Raw genomic sequence first — 18965 nt, forward strand, 5'->3', positions numbered from 1 at the left:
AAAGCCTGGTTAAGGAGGTGTAAGCCAATATAAAGATGACAAAATGGTGCACAAAAAACATCCAGAGTATGAATCAAAATGTTAATTGCTGGTATTTTTATACATGAACATAGTTTATGGCAATTTCTGAAAAGAGAACAGATATCAGAAAGACCAGAACATGAGCATAAAATGAAAAACTTGATTAAAGTTGAAGAAATCTAAATAAATAAATCATGGTAAAGAAATTAATAAAATTAATTACCTTATTGAAATCTAATCTTGAGAAAGATTAGGCTATTAATGGACAACCTCACAATATATTGCTTGCTTTCCAAAGTCCTATCTGTTGAGCTACTTTGATTACATATGACCTAAACCATCATGTGGTTTATGCTTGCTCACCTTACATGTTAATAATTTCATTCATTCTCATTATAAGCCTTATAAGTGCTTCTTGACACATAGAGAAAATATTTTTATTGACCTTGTAAGTAATTAGAAAACTAGTTGTTGTAGAGTTCCACGTAGGCAAGTAGTTTAACTTCTAATGCTGAATTAAACATTTGAATGCAAACCACAGTTCATGTTATTTAGCTGGTATAAACTTACAAAGGCCATCACTGGAATGTGCACTATAATATTGAAGAGTCAAAACAGAAGGATTAAAGCTGAACCATTCATTCATTGTGCTATATTAGGTCACACGTTACTGCACAAACTGCAATATCATTGGAGGAACAGATCCTGGTCCTGTTTTAACAACTGCATTAAGCAACTGTTAGGACCGAATTAATATTTCTAAAAAAAACTGCATGGCAAATCATTGTAGACAGTTTGACATGTAAGAATACACAGCATGCCACGTTGTTGTAGATTGAAACATTCATTCATTAAAAATCAGAGTTCATTTTAGGGGGAAAGAATGAGGAAGATGGACAGGGAGGTAAGTTTGCTATCCACTTCATTTTCTTTCATGACAATATGGTGAAGATGTGACATCTCAGATACAGAACTCTATAAACTCAGACAATTCACAACTTCTCTGTAGAAAGTGTTGTAATGTATATCTCACATGGGCAGATGGGAGAGCAAGGAGACAGCTGTTGCAGCCACAGCAGCTGACTACAGCAGATAGGTCACAACTGCAAACCAGACTTCTGTGAGCCCTCTCTCTTTTTTTAGTGTCTGCCTTTACCAAGAAGCCGAAGACAACAGAGGTGACAGCCGGAAGCACAGCTGTGTTTGAAGCAGAGACAGAAAAAGCTACCGTCAAGGTGAAGTGGCAGCGAGCTGGCACAGAAATTACTGAAAGTGAGAAATATGTCATTAAAGCAGATGGAAACAAGCATTCACTGACGATCAATAATGTAGGAAAAGAAGATGATGTGACATATGCTGTAATAGCTGGAAGTTCCAAGGTTAAATTTGAACTCAAGGTCAAGGAACCAGGTACGGTGTTTCCTCAGCAATTCTGATTCCATCAGTATTTTCAGTTCCACATGCAACCTTTATGAATGAGGCCTATGGGAATTAGCCTGTCCTAACACTCCCATTTTTCTCTACCACCAATACATGTTTCATCCCATTATTTGATGCTACTCATTGACATTAAGCTGAGGAATACATTTCCTGTGGCTAAATCACCCATTTGCAGGTATCAGAAGTCCACACAGTGGAGACCATTGAGGAAATCTCAATGTACATCTAGAATTCTGTCAAGCTTTTCAACTTAACCACTGAAAACTAAAGCAAAGCTACTCTAACCTAACCTGCCCTAAACTAAGATGCCTACACCTTAGCCTGGCATTTCCATTTTTTTAAATTAATTTATTTAAATACAAATATTGTAACAACTGAAAAGATACTACAAGTTATGCTGCAATGTTTTAGGAGCTCATACATTCCACAAAACTATCTCAAAATCACCTGCTAATAAAGACACATATTTCAAGAGGAGCTTGAATGCAAAGAGTAAGTTTTTTATATCACCTACAATTACTATTTATGCATTAAAGGAGCAGTTCGATGGGAAATTGAAAAGCTTCCCCAGACTTTTCCTGGGAAAAACTATAAAGAGACAAATTCCCTGGAATTTCCTCATAAAACATGTCTGAAGATGTTGAGGATAGAAAAATCACAAATTTTTTGCAATATTTTGACCTTCTCAATCCCTTTTTTGCCCCTCCAAAGTGGTCCCCGTTCACCACTTCTGGTATTGTAAGTTTCCATTCTTATTCTGGTGACAAGCCTTACTGAAAAGATACTGGTGAATATTTAACAGGAGACAAGACATCTTGTTCCAGATGAAAAGACACTGCATGACATGCTAAATCCTAATATGGATTAGGACAATTTAACAGCTGCCAGAACTTATAAAAGTATAATTTTACTGACTGTCTCATCCTAAAAATGAATGGGTACATATTATACTAGTTATATGTTCCTCGTTGCCCTGCAGGTAAGTTCCAAGTAGATCCTTCTAATGGCAAACACCCTACAAATAACGGAATTACTTAATTTGGAAGTGTAATCCTCACCTGTAAACAATACACCTCTGACAAGCACACATTCATGATGGAGATATTAAGATACCAAAGGATAGATAAGTTTCCTATATACACTATATGTTGATACCTCAAAATAAGCCTTTTCTAAACAGCTACACATCCCAGCTATGGGAGCATCTACATTACGTTTGTTAAAATAATGTTTAGTACTCTGCAGAAAAAGTTAAGTTGAAATGTATTTGCCCAAGATCTAATGGGTACCTTCTAACAATAAAAGTGGGATAATTTGATACTTAAGCATTGAAATAATACCAATTTAAAATCACACTCCTTTCTTTCAAGCCATAAATACAGTTTAGGTAAAAGGCACACATTTTCTGAGAGTGTGGTTGACTCATGTTCATGTGTTCACAGATACAGTCTTGTTTTTCAGACCTTACTAAGATTGTGTTGTTAAAGAGTAACCGGATCTCCCATTATTGTTTTCACAAATAATAATAACTGGAAAAATGGGAATTGTCCCCTAACCTGTCCAGACACAGCCACCTCCCTTTGTGACAGAGGAGCCACCCAAATCAGCCATCACACGGCACAACAGGGCCTGAAATCCCTGATGGAAAACACATTGCAAATAGCTGGGAAAGTGCATGTAGGACTTGAGAGGTAGGTGAGGCCCTTTGGAAGTGGCTCCACTACCTATGGAAAAAAATAATCTTGCTACAACGGGTCTGTTCAAGAAATTCTACCTCCCTCCATCTGCCCCAGTTGCTCACTCCTACTCCCTTTTCATACATTTCTATCTTCTCCATTGTGCCAAATGCATTTGCCTGAATTTGTCTGGGAGGTCATGATTTAATTGAGAGGTCAGAAACTTCCATGAGCCACGGGAGGAAATGACAGATGCATTTATAAAGTACTTTCTCCATATTAATTACTAGGAGTGTCTGGAGCTTTTCCCCATGCTGCACACAGCAGTAGCATCTGGAACATTACATTCCAACAGCAGTTAAACAAAATCTCATGAAGAAGCAAACTGTTCACAAAAATAATAATGCCATCATTTTACATTAATTTTTCTATTTAGACCACCGAAGTTAACGTCAAATAATAGTGTTACTGATCAGCAGAATTTCTGCCCATCAAGACCACAGAATGTAAAAAAATCCAGGCATCAGTTCTTTCCAAGCTCAGCAAAAGGAAGACACTCATCCAGCTCCAGTAGGCCTCTTCTGCTTCCAGCACATCCTCTCACTTCTAGAAAGACACAGCTAATTTCTCTGCGTTTCCTAACACATATTTAAGCTGCTTTTGTGCAAGATTTGTTCAGAAAGGAAGTAGAATCACAATTCTCTTTAATCTTGGCCTACATTCATTTCCAGAGAAGAGTGAGACAGTTGCTCCTGTTGAAGCTGCTCCAGCCCCAGCTGCCTCAGAGCCACCTGCACCACCAGTAGAAAGCAGCCAGAACACAGAAGGTAATAGAGAACTAATGTTGCTATCAAGTCTGGTTCATTAACAGAAGGGAAGAGCAGAAACACTGGATCCTTAGGGTCAGTGAGGAAGAGAGAGTAGCTGAAAGCAGATCACTAGTGATGAATGACAGACAATAAAGAATAAGGAATCTCAGAGACAGAGGAAACATACTGAGATATTTTGAAGTTAGGAAATTCACTACATACTCTGAAACAGAAGCTGATGCAGAAAGGTCTAACTTGTAATTCTGATGTTTATTTCAGTTGCACCTACTGGGACTCAACCAGAAGAGCCTCTGGACCCTATTGGGCTCTTTGTGACACGACCCCAGGATGGAGAAGTTACTGTTGGTGAGTAAAAAATGTGAGTCAAATGATGTGTGTAAATTGTACCCGTTGCTTGACTATTTAGCTTTCCACATACAGGATGGCAGCAGTGATATAACAGATAAATTAAACACTATTTGTAATCTTATTTTAACCCACTTCCCTTACAAGGTGGAAACATCACATTCACTGCCAAAGTGGCGGGTGAGAGCCTGCTGAAGAAACCATCAGTGAAATGGTTCAAAGGAAAGTGGGTGGACCTGGGAAGCAAAGTGGGGAAACATCTCCAGCTACATGACAGCTATGATCGAAATAACAAGGTACAGCTGGCAGAGTAAGGTTCTCAGTCTTCTAGATCCTAATCTGGGGAAAATATAAGCAAATGTAGGAATGGTTTGATATTAAGGTATCCAAAGCTGTACACAATGCTATAGTTATGCACAGAAGTCTATGTTTTGACTATGCAGACAAGAGACAAGCACTACATACAGACTTTTGCATACCTTATCTATGGTGAAATGAGAAAATGGATGGAGGACATAGGGAGCAAGTTTTGCACTACCTACTGCAGCATTCCCTTCATCTTCCTCTCATGTAGCAGATACTTGTTATATTTAAGAGAAAACAATAAATCAGAAAGATATTTAAGTATGGTCTATCTTGGTTTTAACAGATCAAGCACTTAGCTACTAGTGTTGGAATTTATTGTTTTCCTGCATTATCTAGACTACTTCATATAGCTGAGTAAGATCCATTTTTGCCACAAATGTGTTCAAAGATACACAAACAGGAATACGAGAGAGTCTGTACCATGACTTCTCATCCTGTGTGGTATATGAAACACTACTACCCTCTCCTGGGTGGAATGGAACAGACTTGCTTACATTAGCCACTCCTTTTGCTGAGTTTTCAAGCATACGGTATACATGGTGGAGGCTGTATTTCTATAATGAAAGCTTTATTCCTGTTTACAATATGACTGCACACACCAGTACACAAGCATAGTTTGCTAATACAGCATTGTATCCTCTGAAAGACCTGTACTGATAATACTCTTTAACTGTCCCTACTAAACTGAGGGGGTATTTGTAATTTATATAATAGTAATGAGTTACACACTGAAGAAGTTCTTAATTCTAAAAGGACACAGAGGCATATTTCACCTGTTATCTGTTTCTCTCCGTTACTTAATATGCTGTATTCTCTCTCTATTTCACCATTCATTTGTGAGCTCATGAATTCTATCATTGGTGCCTGCTCCAGGTGTACACCTTTGAATTGGAAATCATAGAAGCAAACATGACTTTTGCAGGAGGGTACAGATGTGAGGTGTCTACCAAGGACAAGTTTGATAGTTCTAATTTCAACCTGACAGTCAACGGTAAGATGAATTCCTGCCACCTTGTTCCTTCCTTTCATTTCTTTTTCCTTCATGTATGCCCACCATTCTTTCTGGTACATCATAGCTACTAGACAACACAGACCTGAGGAGCTACACGTACACTTACAGAAGCCCACAGATGAGGACTGGGATGGGTTGGCAGCAATACAGAGCATTAGAAGTAACACTGATGTCACTCAAGCCAGAACCATGATGCTTTTAAAGAAAGCAAACAGAAAGATGCAAATCAGCCCAACTTTTCTCTGGCTTTATTCCAGTCTCAGATCCATTCTCTTATGATATTTAATTCCATTAGAATAATAGAGAGCACCATTCTATTTTGGCAAAAGTTCAGTACTAAAAATGGATACTTAAAAAAAAAAAAAGAGGGAAAATGAAATATGTAAACATGTGACACTATTACTAATTCCTTTCTTCCCAATAAATTGAAGTCCTGCAGAAGCACCTTGAGACGTAAAATTGTTTTAAGATTAAATGACTTATTTTACATAATACATGGTGCCACCTTCACAACTGCTCGACTGAAAAACTTATCAGCAATTGAAAGGGAAGGACATTTTAAAAATGATTTCCCCCTGGTGTGGAAGAGTTTACATAAAACAGTATAAACATGTACCACCTGAAAGAGCTGAATGTTTGGATCATTCCCTGTTTCAGGGGTTCTGTTGCAGGGATTGCAACACCCAGTAACAAGTGAGCCTAATATGCAAAGACAGAAGTGTATTAAAGTTACTCAGTCAGCAGCATTCAGTTTTTCACCAGTTGGCTGTAGGAATCATGACTTAGGAGCTGTGACTGAGAACAGTTTTTCTCCCAGTAGTTGCAGGACACCTACTCATACCAAGAGAAGTTTAGAACAGGGTACTAAAGTTCTCCCTGTACAACATCCTTGCTGGAGTTTCTGTACAACTCTAAATATTTCCAGGGATCTATTTTTGCTTTCAGAGTATGGATTATAATTTATTAGTAGTAATAATATTCAGTTGATAAGCAGCAGTTTTCTCATTAGTGTTTTAATACCCTGTGAAGCCAGTATTGAAACTAATATTTACCAGCAGGAGAACTGACAAAGAAGAGATAAGACAGTTCATCATGTTGCAGGTTATTATAAAACATGCAACATGAGCTAAGCTACACATGGAACACTGGATGTTGAAAGATAATTACTGTTTGAAGATGATGCTTCAATCTGTCAATATGTAGTTGATCACACAACATAAGACCTTTAGGAAAAAAAAAACAACAACCACATCTGCAAAAGAAAAGCTTTAGAAATAGCACTGCATTTCTGCATTATTTTGACTTTCCCATTTTTATTCATCACTTTTTGTCACATCAGAAGCACCAATACCTGGAGACTTGGATATTCGTGCTGCCTTCCGACGCACGTGAGTATGTACAGTGGAAACTCACGTAGATCAGATTATACTTCCATGTAGCATTCATTACTTTCCTAGGCAAAGCTAATTAAAACCACAAAGATAGGGATGTCTACTAAGAAGATATTTCTACTATTAAAATATTACAGAACTCCTAGAAATCATCTAATAAATTTAGGCTTTGTATTGCGTAACAATCATGCTTGTCTTCAATTATTCAGTTGATAGTGTGTAGAATCCTACCAAGAACTTTAGCACTTTATTTTTCAGACCTCTAAAGGGCATTTCAGATGAGACCAATAGAGAAGAAAAGATTCTGTGTGGTGCGTAGTCTTGATGTGGTCCGGCTTGAGGAACTACATATACCTTAATACAAACATTTGTTAAACAGAAGTGAGGTTTGATGGGAGTTCTGTGAGCAGCATATCACTGATGATATTAATATAAGCCTTTTGATTGTGTTTGTTTTCATGTTCTATAACTATATGAATTTAATTAAGTCAACGATACTATGTCTGTGTGAAAACTCAGATATATGCAGGTCTTAAAGACTGCAAGGTATTGCACTGGTGCTGAAAAGGCTATTCTCCCACATCCATCATACTGTCTGGACTGATACATGACTTAATGGAATAATGTTCCCTTCTATTAGCAAAAAAAAAAAAGGCACAACTGCTTGGGTTCTTATTCAGACAATAACCACGTGGTTTCTTCACTGTTGAGTATTACTTCTCCCTTTGTGTGATTCAGTTTCTCATTTTGTTTTTATGTAACTTTGCAAGATTACCAGAACAAGAATATTCCAACAGAAAACTATTTCTCTAACATAGAACACAAATTATCTGTGGCAACTTCTTAAGTTTTTCCCCAGAAGTTCTATTTTTTAATAAATTTTTAGTTTAGATTTGTGTTTATTTTTAATATTTTATCACAAAGAGCTAAAAAAAGACTCACAGAATTTATCTATAGTCAAACCCATCTATAGCAGGCCTACCAGCCTCGCTGTGATGCCTATTAAATAGAGGACACTCGGTGCATAGCTGCACTGTGTTATTTCACTGCAGTGAAATCAGGCTTCGAGAGTTTTTCTTCTTGGTAGCACAGCATTTAGGATCAGTTCAGAAGGAGTGCAGTGTGAGCAGCTTCAGGCTGTTCAGATTTTCAGTTTCTGCGGTAAGAATGGAGCCAGATTTTGAAGTGACCTGTTTAAATCTGAAGCTTTCTCTTTGATACCCTCACTCAGGAGCCTAGCAGGAGGGGGGAGACGGATGACTTCAGCCTTCCTCAGGTAGCCACTGTCTGTGTCAGCAGACAAATTCCAGTCTAACAATGAACTGTCTCTCTCTGCTTAGGAAAAGAAACAAAATAAGGAAAAAAAAAAAAAGAAAACAGCAGCTTAAATGCCAAATAAGTAATTTTTTATGGTGTGTAGTGTTTCTAAGTCAAATCCATATGAATAAGTAGTAACGTAAGATGAGTATAAATAATGAAAAGAGTAGTTTGATGGTCCCAAGAGAGGCAGATTCATGTACAGAAAATGCATGTGTTTGAAAAGTGGCATCTTCTCACCACTGTTACAGGAAAAAGTAACTTCAAATTACATGCATGTCTGCCCCTGATGTTTTACGTGTTTTCCTCTCTACTGACCACATCCTGACGGAGATTGCTGCTGCTCACAGAAATGTACCGACACACATGTAGATGAAAATCTGTTGTTTCCTGGCACACTTTTTACCCAAGTATCATTTAATTTCCCAGCCTATCCTTTTTATCCTAGTGTCTTCTACCATAACAAAAATAGGAACTCTGAGATTAGACTTAACTCTGTGCATGTTAAAGGAATTATTAGGGCCTTATTCTTCAGAAAACCTAAATATTGATTGCTAGGCTTTCCTGAAAATCTAATATAACTACCACCTGGGAAGCAATAGGTGACTAGTTATTCTCCCAGCTGTAGATTCTGATTTCCTGAGTACTTGATCAGAAGAATCCCCTTCAAAAACTGGTATTATACTAGTGATTCTCATGTACGTTTTATGCCTGCAAACACTGAAAATCTTCTAAAAGTAGGGAACAAAATGGCCAAAATACACTTTTCCGTTTGAGCATCATACCCAGAAAATGATCCTTTGCAGCACTGTACTACTTTGAGAGTAATAACAGAAGTAAAGATGGTTTTGTCTTAATAAAAAGATCTCACAACATATTCAAAACTATGCTCATTCAAGATTGTTACTTTTCTCACTAACATTGCATTGTCAAGCAGCAGAAGAAGTTCAGCATTTGTTTCTCTTCCATTTAATAACAATACTGTTAAAATGCCCAGAATTTTTCTGTTGAGGCTATTATGTTTTGAAATATTTGTTCCTCCAATGTTGAATTTTCCTGACATTCTGATTTACACTTCTAAAGACAGATTTTCTCTGAAGCAACTAGCATTATATATTGGTATAGACAGCAGCATGGACTACCACCACCACCAGCACAACTAAAAAGTTATTTCTGTGTATAAAACAATAATTAAATGTAAGTTGTTGCTGCTGGACATATATGAATGCTGTAAGACAGCATCACCAGATTCTCATGCTCAAGACAACAGAAATGTCAAGGAGCAGCTGAATACTGATGATGGGAGACAGAGACAAAGAAAATCCATTTTGACTTTCTGAACCTCGTCTGAATGCAGAAGAGACCTTTTTTTTTCCCCTAAATTGAATAATCAATAGTCATGAAATTCAGTGTAACCCCCAGCACTTTTATATCAAATCCCTGAAGTGACTTTTTTAGCAATTAAACCCAAAAAAAGTGATTTTAGTGACCTTACTCTACGTTTTCAGAGTAGACATATAGTTCAAATTCTTGGAAGCACGGCTAAAAGGCATTTGATTTGGAACACCAAAAAAAACATCATGCGTTCCATCTGACAATACACCATATGTAACAGACAAAATTACACATCAAAAAACTCCTGCTTGCTGCTTCTTGTTCCCACAGACCAACTCATCACACCATTGCTTGTCATGATGCTTGTTGGGTAACTGCATACTGAACCTCATCTCAGAGTCAAAGTCAGATCACCGAATCGTCTCTCCCAAGCACCAGTGATGTGACACTTTTTTTGTACAATAAATTCTGGAATCACAAAGATCCTTAGGAAACAATTACAGCTGGGATAATACTAGAAAAATCCCCATATTATTTGAGATTGGAAGAAGTCCCACGGAACGGTTGGTTAAATACTGCCCACACTGTAAATAATATTCACATTTCTGGTACAACAGCTTTTCAAAAGCACTAATGATTCTAAAGAAAACCTTCTGAAACATCTTCATGGTAAATACGTTCCAGATCAATATGACCACCAAACTAATACTATGTACAACTTTATCCATAATCAGCACAGAAAAAATACAAATTCATTAAGTATATTTCTTAAAACTATATGAAGACCAATATGGACAAAGAGCCTAAATGTCACCTCCCATGTCAGTTCATGTTCTGAGTCATTCTAAATCCATCTACTAGTACCCTACAAAAATATATCATCTACATAATGCTGCAGTCTCACAAGGTATTCCCATCTCCTTTTGAAACTAATTGTGGCTTTCTGTTACTATACAGCATGGAGGGTCACGAAGATGGAGAGTTTAATTTTAGCGCCCTACTGAAAAAGAGGTGAGTAAAAATCCACGAACTTAAAGAATTAAAACAACCAGCTTCTGTTGAACAACTCTGAAAACACAAAATCTAGATTAAGTGTAAGTTTCATAAATTCATAATCCCTGAAGTTTTCCTAAAGCAGCTCTAACTGGAAAAAGAATGACAGGAAATTCCGGCAGCTTCCCCAAATACTCAGCATTTGGTGCATTTCTGCTTGGTTTATAAGATTGATCTTTCCCAAGATAGAAAAGGCTGGGACCAAGACAATTACATGCTTCCACCAGCACATTTCATTACAAAAAGCCCCAAAACGCAACGATTTACAATACCTGTCTATAAGAATTTATTATAGACAGGTATTTCTTATATATAGGCAGCTATATACATTATAATAGGATTTTATATATATATATTATAAACAAGATTTTTCTGTCCTAAGTTTCCACAATATTTTTCATCAGAGAGCTGGGAGGACAAGCCATTTTATGAGATACCTGTTAGTATTACACTACACAACTATATTTTCTGTAGCTTTTTATTACATATATGTAAATATATTCTATGTTGCATAAATATTATATAAATATGTTTATAAAAATATTCTTCCAATTCTATTTTTTATTTCTTGCTTTTACTGACATTTTCTGGTGGAATTTGCTCTCCCATTCTCATCCTTCATTGCAATATCTGTTTTCATAATCTGTGTACTTCTGTTTTTCTCTTTTTCCCACCATCTTAATCTGGATGTTTTGAATTCTGCTGTTGCCAACAGAGAGTAAGATTTCTATTTTATTTTATTACAAACGCATGGGTCAGGTTGAATATAAGAACCATTTGTTTGAAATAATGCATGCATCTTTATCTTTCTTAGGTGTAGAGCATGACAAAATTTAGATAGCATGTGAGAAAATGATCAGCAATTCCTGAGACAGAAATGCTTTTAAACAGTTAATAGAAGTTAAGTGCAGATTACTGAATACAAATCAACGTGTTTCTCTGAATGTCCTTTCATTTTCACCATCACTTTCTTTTATAAGCAGTTTTAAATTGCCCTTGCATTTCCAGATTTTCTCAATAGCCTGCTGCTTTAAATTCCTATAGTCATAGAAATCAGAATCAGAAAAATCATTTGCATAATATACCTGCTGGTGCCTATCAAACGTGTGCTGAAGTTTTGTTCCATCCTTCCTTAAACATGTTAATGAAGGTATTACCGAAGTCACTTACTTCACAAATGTACAGGCATCTCCATTACAAACCCTTTCATTCCATTCCAACTGAAGTTTCTATTTCTCATTATCATCCCATTACTCCAAACGTGGCTCTGTTCACTGCCCTTGGCCACTCACTGAGTCTTTCTAGCTCCTGAAGTTTCTATAAACACTTGTCACTAGACTCCTGTTTTGCAAATGTAACTTACACCATTTAAGTTTTCACAATCAACTGCTTGGGTGAATGCTGGGTATCTGTTGGGTATCTGTGTCCAGTCTTTGCTCAGCTATTAGTATTACTGTTTATAAAAAGGGGTTTATCTGCACAAAGAGTACAGGATCATTTGGAGGAGCTTGGTTACTCAATAGCCTGATGTTTCAGTCAAGTTAACTCACACAAATTTCAGTGGGGCTACAACATGACATAGATGTACAAAGCCCTGTATTACGCAATATGTAACATATCCAGCTAGAAAGGAATTCTGGCTTTACAGTAACACTACAACCAGAACTCTCAAACCAGACAAGACAGAAAGTCCACTTATTAAACATTCTATAGCTGACACTGATATCCAAGTTTCTTGTTTCACTATGAACCCCAGAGAAGTCTGAAACAAAACCTGCACTTGAATTTTATTGTGAGACTAAAGTAAAGAAAACCTGCTATGAGACCTTCTCCTAGTGCGTTTCCTTCTGCTTTCATAATTAGTTTTGAGCAGTGGTTGGACTCTTAAAGGAGTAAAATGTTCCAGCGTTTCCAGGAATGTTCATTTTGTGGATTCAACTATTCATTATTTGTCAGACTAGAAATCCATTAGAAGCAGCTTATAACTGTCACTGCATTCTATCGCTGGTTTTGACCTTTCTTGACTTATGAATCTCTGTTTAGTGAATTTAAGCATGCTGCTGATTCACTGCTCCAGGTGTTTTTCACAGCCACTTTAGAACTAATTTATGGATCCTTCAGGCTTTGCACACCACAGCTTGAAGAGCATTCCTTTGTTAATGAGAACTGATAAGGCAAAAAAACCTCATAATGGAATGGAACTAAAAATAGAATAGTTTGTTAAAATAGAATAGAAAAGGGGACCTCATGCTGAGGAACTCTCAAGAGCTATGCAGATTCAAACAGAATTGAAGAGTATTCTTTTGGCACTTCTGCTTTGTCACACCTAATGTACAAGTGCCGCTCAATCCAGAGGTAATGAACATTCCCACTAGAATAAAAAGAGCTTCATTTAATATTGTATCTCCTATCATTGTAATTTAATTAACTAGTGTTGACATACAGACGTCATGGGCCAAGGAGAGGTCATTGGGAAGAGGAAGGGAACAGCTGTCACAGAACTATTAAATGGGATAGTGAGCAGAGACCTTGAAGGAGGTGACAGCTGACAGGGCCCAATCAGTTGACAGAAATGGGATAGGAAGGAACCATCTCTGGGATGTACAAAACTATTTTTAACCCCTCCACATATGTTTAAAACATATCAGCTGCATATTCCATTTACAGCAGGTTCACTGAGCTGCATCTTAATGCCTCCGAGTGCATAGTTAACCTATGAGGTGATCACTGAATAAGGATCCCAGCATCAAGGAGAGTAACGTAAGGGTGGGAGAAACTTCAGGAGTCTAGATCTATGATTTTCATACACTGCTTAGTTCCTGTTGGAAGAGTACAGCCTAAATGTGCAAACTCTGTGTCTTTATGGGATCAAAGAGAAAGCTTGAACAAGTACAAAATGGTGAAAAGGAGTATTGGGGTGGAGAAACCTTTGCTCAGAAGCAGAGAAAGACACTTTTTCCTTGGTTTTTCACAAGTCAAACACTATACAAATTACAACCTTTAACTTTTAGTACAACTTTACATGCAGCTTACAAGCCTTTCCCTGTAACTAAAAAATATTAGTATTTCCAAGGAAGGTACTATACTCATGCTTAGGACCAAATTTCTTGTATTTCAGCGTGTATACACCCAAACAGTATTGCCAGATATAAAGGTGGGATGACAGTGAGTAATGGAAAAGCTAAAGCTAAAATTACTAAAGTCTTCTCAATAGTGGGGTATACTGGACTGTGGAATTGCATCCAAATTGGGAGATTTTTCTCATGATGTATTTAAACAAAACTCAGAAAAACTATTTTTGAAAACTCTCTGAATAATCCTACCTGCAAATTTTCAGGTAAAGGGGTGAATAGAGATGAGCATAGAAGCAGGCAGCTAGACAGAGACGCCACCAGAATTCATTTACTGCCTGTTAAGTTTTTCTTATTTCCTATGAATTTATGTTTCCTTTTGAGATAGTTTGTGCCACAGAACATTAATTGTACTAGTACAAAGAACTCAGCACATTAGAAATATTATATACTCCTAGATTTATGCACTTGGATATCTATTTCAATTTACATGCTCATTGATATGATTAGGAGAACTTACCCCAAAACGGCTCATGTTAAAAACATATCTTGGTCTATTTGGCAAATCACTTCAATTGTCCTGCCTTCTGCTAGACAAAACTACAAATCATCTATAGCAGCCCCAGACTAAATGATAGACATATAGAGAAGAGGAACCCTGATTAAATTTGTGGGTGATGTTGACTCACTGTTGTGACAAAACAAATACCCAGTAGGCTGTACTTATTACAAGAAGTCCAAATCTCAGATACACCTATCAAGACAATGAGTGCTACTGAAGGCTTAGTGAGTGATAAACCCCTCTGAAGATACAAGATATCACATGCCATATTTCAGCTCAAACTCTCTAAGTTGAAATCCTCATGTCTTGCTTCCTTTCCTCTTCAAGAGCTACCAATGCTCTGAAAATCCCAGCTCTGGACTGCAGTACTTTCATAAACATTGCGCTCACATTATGAGCAAGCCTTTTTGGCTTAACAGTAGAATGAGCACCAGAGGTGTTTGGTTATCTCTTCTGTCTAGACTGACTACAGTCATGATTTTTCAGACCAATGGGACTGTTATCTTTCTAGAAAATTTTTGGGGAAAAATAAAATGGATATATGCTCAATAATCCTCCATTTTTCTCTTCATTACCTACTTGTCTTCTTATTGGATTTACGACTGAACATGGCTTCATTATAAGGGTGGGTTCTGCTTCACTGAAATCTGCTTGGTTCTGGGAATACCAGAAACAACAGCCACAGGAAGTTCCTTTTCCTAAAGAAATTTTTTAATTACATCTTTTATCCTTTCTCTATTTACCAAAATGCAAACTATGACAGGCAACAACTCCATGATGACCTATGTGTTCCCTGTAAGGTGGTTAGCCATAATTCTGGGATAACGCCTGGAATAACCAGACGTGCTTACACTTATAAATTGCATAGTGGAACTATAAAAAGTGTGGGAGTGAGTCTGGTTTCAACAAGGGACAGCCTTTTTCTTAAGCCTATTTCAGAGCTTTTGCATGAGGTCCTTCATCTCCCTGCTACTGAAGCACAAGCATGTTCTGCTAAAGATGAACATGACATTCACGGCTTTTTTGTATTAACACATGATGTCTTCTTTCTTGCCCATCGGGATGCTGTATGTGTTTCCAAACGATTCTCTGTGTCATTCTGGAGTACAGCAGCTTCTTGCGCACAGTAAATCGGTAAGGTTACAGCAATTTCTTTTTCTATTTATGACCTTATACTTTAAAAATACCATGACAGAAAAAAATGCCTTTCCCAAAGCCAGGCAACCAAATTTTCACTTTGTTTTGCTACACCAAACATTAATTCTTCCATAATTGCAAGTTCTTTGGTTAAACTATAAGTAGTCCATTGTAAATACTGTCTTGTTAGCCATTACTCACCAATCTATGAGTCTTCATGTTCTATAGTTTCCTATAGACAGCAACTCTATTTACAATAGACGATAAGTATTTTAATAACCTCCAATTCATTTTAGTGAAGAGAAAAAAGGCCCTGAGTAGAAAAGGATTTGTCTCTTATTAACATAAACCAAATGCCTTGTTTCTAAGGCGTCCTCAGGATGTCAGTTCAGTTCCTTGCTTTGCCACATACTTTGTATATGACCACACCAGGAAAACAAATCTCCATGTGTTTCCATTACCCGTCATTAAAGGGAAGTTAATATTTATTTGCCTTGGCTAATAGAAAGTAAACTGTTCAGGTCAGTAATTGGCTTTTAATCACTATATATAAATAGCAGCAAAACTAGTTTTATTTCATCATTTAGATAACAATATAGGAAAAGCTAGACTACTACATTTTTAATGAAGAAATGGCTTCATCAAGCCAGTACGTCGTTCATGAAGCCTATAGGTGTTTTTAAATTCTCTCAATCGTGGCATTCAGATCCTCTAATCTCTTTCTGCAGAGGTGAAGGAAAATCTGAATCCCAATCTGATGTTGATGTCTGGGAAATCCTGAGGAAAGCTCCTCCTTCTGAATACGAGAAAATTGCTTTTCAGTATGGGATCACAGATTTGCGTGGGATGCTGAAACGCCTCAAACGCATAAAGAAGGAAGAGAAAAAAAGTACAGGTTGGCAATTTGTATTTATTCCAAATAAATATGTTCTTACCTTCTTCAAGTATTAACATCAGCTAATAGCAGCCATGAGAAAAACATAAGGAATAGGATTTTCCTATTCCAATTGTTACAGTTTTACGTATGAAATGCTGATTCCTAAAGATTAAAGTGATGTCCAAAGCTCTGAGCTACCTTCCTCTGAAACTCTGGATGTCCTGAACCTTTTCATTTTAACTAGTCTCTTCTGCCCTACCCCTTATTTTTCCCTGAACAGAAAGCAACAACACCCCCACCCCTAAAACTGGTCAGTATGTCAGATATCAGTGGTCACTTAAAGAATTTAATTTCCATTGGGAAGATATATTTGGAATTCTTGAACCTTTTCTAGACTTGTGAAGTATTAATTGCCTAATTTTAACTAATTTGTTTTAAAAACCTGAAACAGAGAAGGCAAACTGCCATTCACCAGTGAGAAGATCAGTATCATTTTCCTACATGGGTAGACAAAGCTGTAACTCTGTGTAGGATGTGTTGAAGTACATATTCACATCTGATATAGACTATTCTACTGTGTGTATTTTAGTTTATATCACGTACTTTTCATCCTATATTAAGGAAAACAGAAAATAGAACAAGATGAACAACAGACAGGAATGGTAAAAATGCAAACAGGGATGCAGAAAGCAGGGAAGGTTTAAGATGATGCTAAACCATAGGAAAGGGAATAGAGAATTACTTCCCTGATTCCCTGGGAATGCAAAAAATAAATGTTAAGTATAAGAATGAATAAGATATATAGTTTTTTAATCATTCTTTGTCATAGCATTCCTCAAGAAACTGGATCCCGCTTACCAGGTGGATAAAGGGCAAAAGATCAAATTAATGGTCGAAGTTGCCAATCCAGATGCTGATGTGAAATGGCTGAAGAATGGACAGGAGATCCAAGTGAGCGGCAGGTAAACTAGAAAGATGGGAAATTTCCAAGAGAAGGAGCTACATCTTGGACAAAGTGGGAAAACTAGCTTTTCTTGGAAAGAAAGGATTGTAAGGGGGAGAAATGGGAGCTGAGAAAGAATCTACATAAAGCTTTGTCTTAGGGACTGTTTGCTTATCTCACTGCTTTTTTGTTTTTCTCCTTCTGCTCTGTTTATCTGCACATGAAACTGGATGCTTCCATCTACCTACGTAGCAAGTAAGTCCTCAGATTATATTCTGATCTTCATGTGCATATCCAGGGTTCAAAATTACTTTCTCATGATACGGGGTATACTTTAGCACAGCTTGTTTGTCAACCCAGTTTCCAGTGATTCCGTGCTGAAGCCACGACAAAGCATTTTTAATAGTCATCAGGTTTGTTGCATTGCTAGATGTTAGAAAAGCATGTGGCACCATTCACAGGAGTTTGTGCTTCTCACCCTTGTATGAAGAATTCTCCATAATTTCCTATGCTATAGTTTTTCAAGCACTACTGCTGTCCACTGCACCAGGACAGGGATATAGGGCTTTGAGTCTTAAACCTTGCCACAGATGCCAGAAAAAGAAGGAATCTTTTCCTCTGCCAGTCAGGGGAAGACAGTGTCTGGGTTGAAAGAAGTTAGACTCTGATAATTATGTTCAGATTCTCTTTTCAGATATATTTTTGAGTCTGTTGGAAATAAAAGAATACTGACCATAAACCACTGCTCTCTGGCTGATGATGCAGCATATGAATGTGTGGTAGGGGATGAGAAGAGCTTCACGGAATTGTTTGTAAAAGGTGAGCAATGAACTTCGAATTACTGTCACCCTCTCTACTTTCAGATTACTTAATCTCATAGGAACGGAAATTCTCACAAATGAACAAATTCTGACATTTCTTGAAGTATATATTTTTCTTAGAGTTGAATGAAGGAATATTATTCCTGTAAATGCAACTGAGAAAGCACAGGAAAACAGCACAATGATGATTACCATTAATCCTCATTTAGGAAGTGATTTACATCTCCCCAACAATAGGGCTAGAAAGTTAGTTTCAAATTTGATTCCACTCCATATAAACTCTACGGGCAGCTGAAGTAGTACAGGAAACCAATGCCTCTGGTTTAGAATTTTAGACTATATATGAAACTTGATTAATTCTGTGTTTGTATTCTGCCTCATGAAGCAAAAGCCAAAAGGTCATGTGGCGATATTGATAATGTGATCCAGCACAGTAAGTTTGAAGTTTCAGCACAGAGAGCATCACCATGTACAGCGCAGAGTGCTGAAATCTACCTCTGGTTTTCAGTCTTTTAGAATACTGTTTTAATAAAAGTATCTTCATTTTCAGAACCTCCAATTCTGATCACTCACCCACTAGAAGACCAAATGGTGATGGTTGGAGAGAGGGTAGAGTTTGAATGCGAAGTGTCTGAGGAAGGAGCTACTGTGAAATGGTAAGAGACTAGAAAAGGGGAAAAAAGCCTCAAACAACATGAAACCATCTCACTCCATGGGATGTTCTAGGACCAGTGTTTGTGTACTAGAATTGTGAATAGAAAGGAAGAA

The 18965-nt window shown here is 37.2% G+C and overlaps 1 protein-coding gene across 1 annotated transcript in view; it reads left to right on the plus strand.

Annotated features, from left to right (window-relative positions):
- MYBPC3 (myosin binding protein C3) overlaps positions 1-18965 on the plus strand; it is a 60607-nt gene that overhangs the window by 7471 nt on the left and 34171 nt on the right. Inside the window, exons 2-16 of the mRNA XM_061343667.1 lie at positions 1165-1431; positions 3869-3964; positions 4226-4312; positions 4460-4608; positions 5552-5669; positions 7030-7078; positions 8313-8357; positions 10691-10744; positions 11502-11504; positions 15530-15553; positions 16285-16451; positions 17263-17395; positions 17629-17631; positions 18071-18195; positions 18748-18853. Coding sequence (XP_061199651.1) covers positions 1165-1431; positions 3869-3964; positions 4226-4312; positions 4460-4608; positions 5552-5669; positions 7030-7078; positions 8313-8357; positions 10691-10744; positions 11502-11504; positions 15530-15553; positions 16285-16451; positions 17263-17395; positions 17629-17631; positions 18071-18195; positions 18748-18853 — 1426 coding nt within the window. The remainder of the gene's footprint in view (positions 1-1164; positions 1432-3868; positions 3965-4225; positions 4313-4459; positions 4609-5551; positions 5670-7029; positions 7079-8312; positions 8358-10690; positions 10745-11501; positions 11505-15529; positions 15554-16284; positions 16452-17262; positions 17396-17628; positions 17632-18070; positions 18196-18747; positions 18854-18965) is intronic.

The sequence above is a fragment of the Neopsephotus bourkii genome, unplaced genomic scaffold (assembly GCF_033783945.1).
Source record: "Neopsephotus bourkii isolate Nb327-2 ecotype Australia unplaced genomic scaffold, CSIRO-AGI_Nbou_v1 NB_1825, whole genome shotgun sequence".
In the NCBI taxonomy this organism is placed as follows: domain Eukaryota; kingdom Metazoa; phylum Chordata; class Aves; order Psittaciformes; family Psittacidae; genus Neopsephotus; species Neopsephotus bourkii.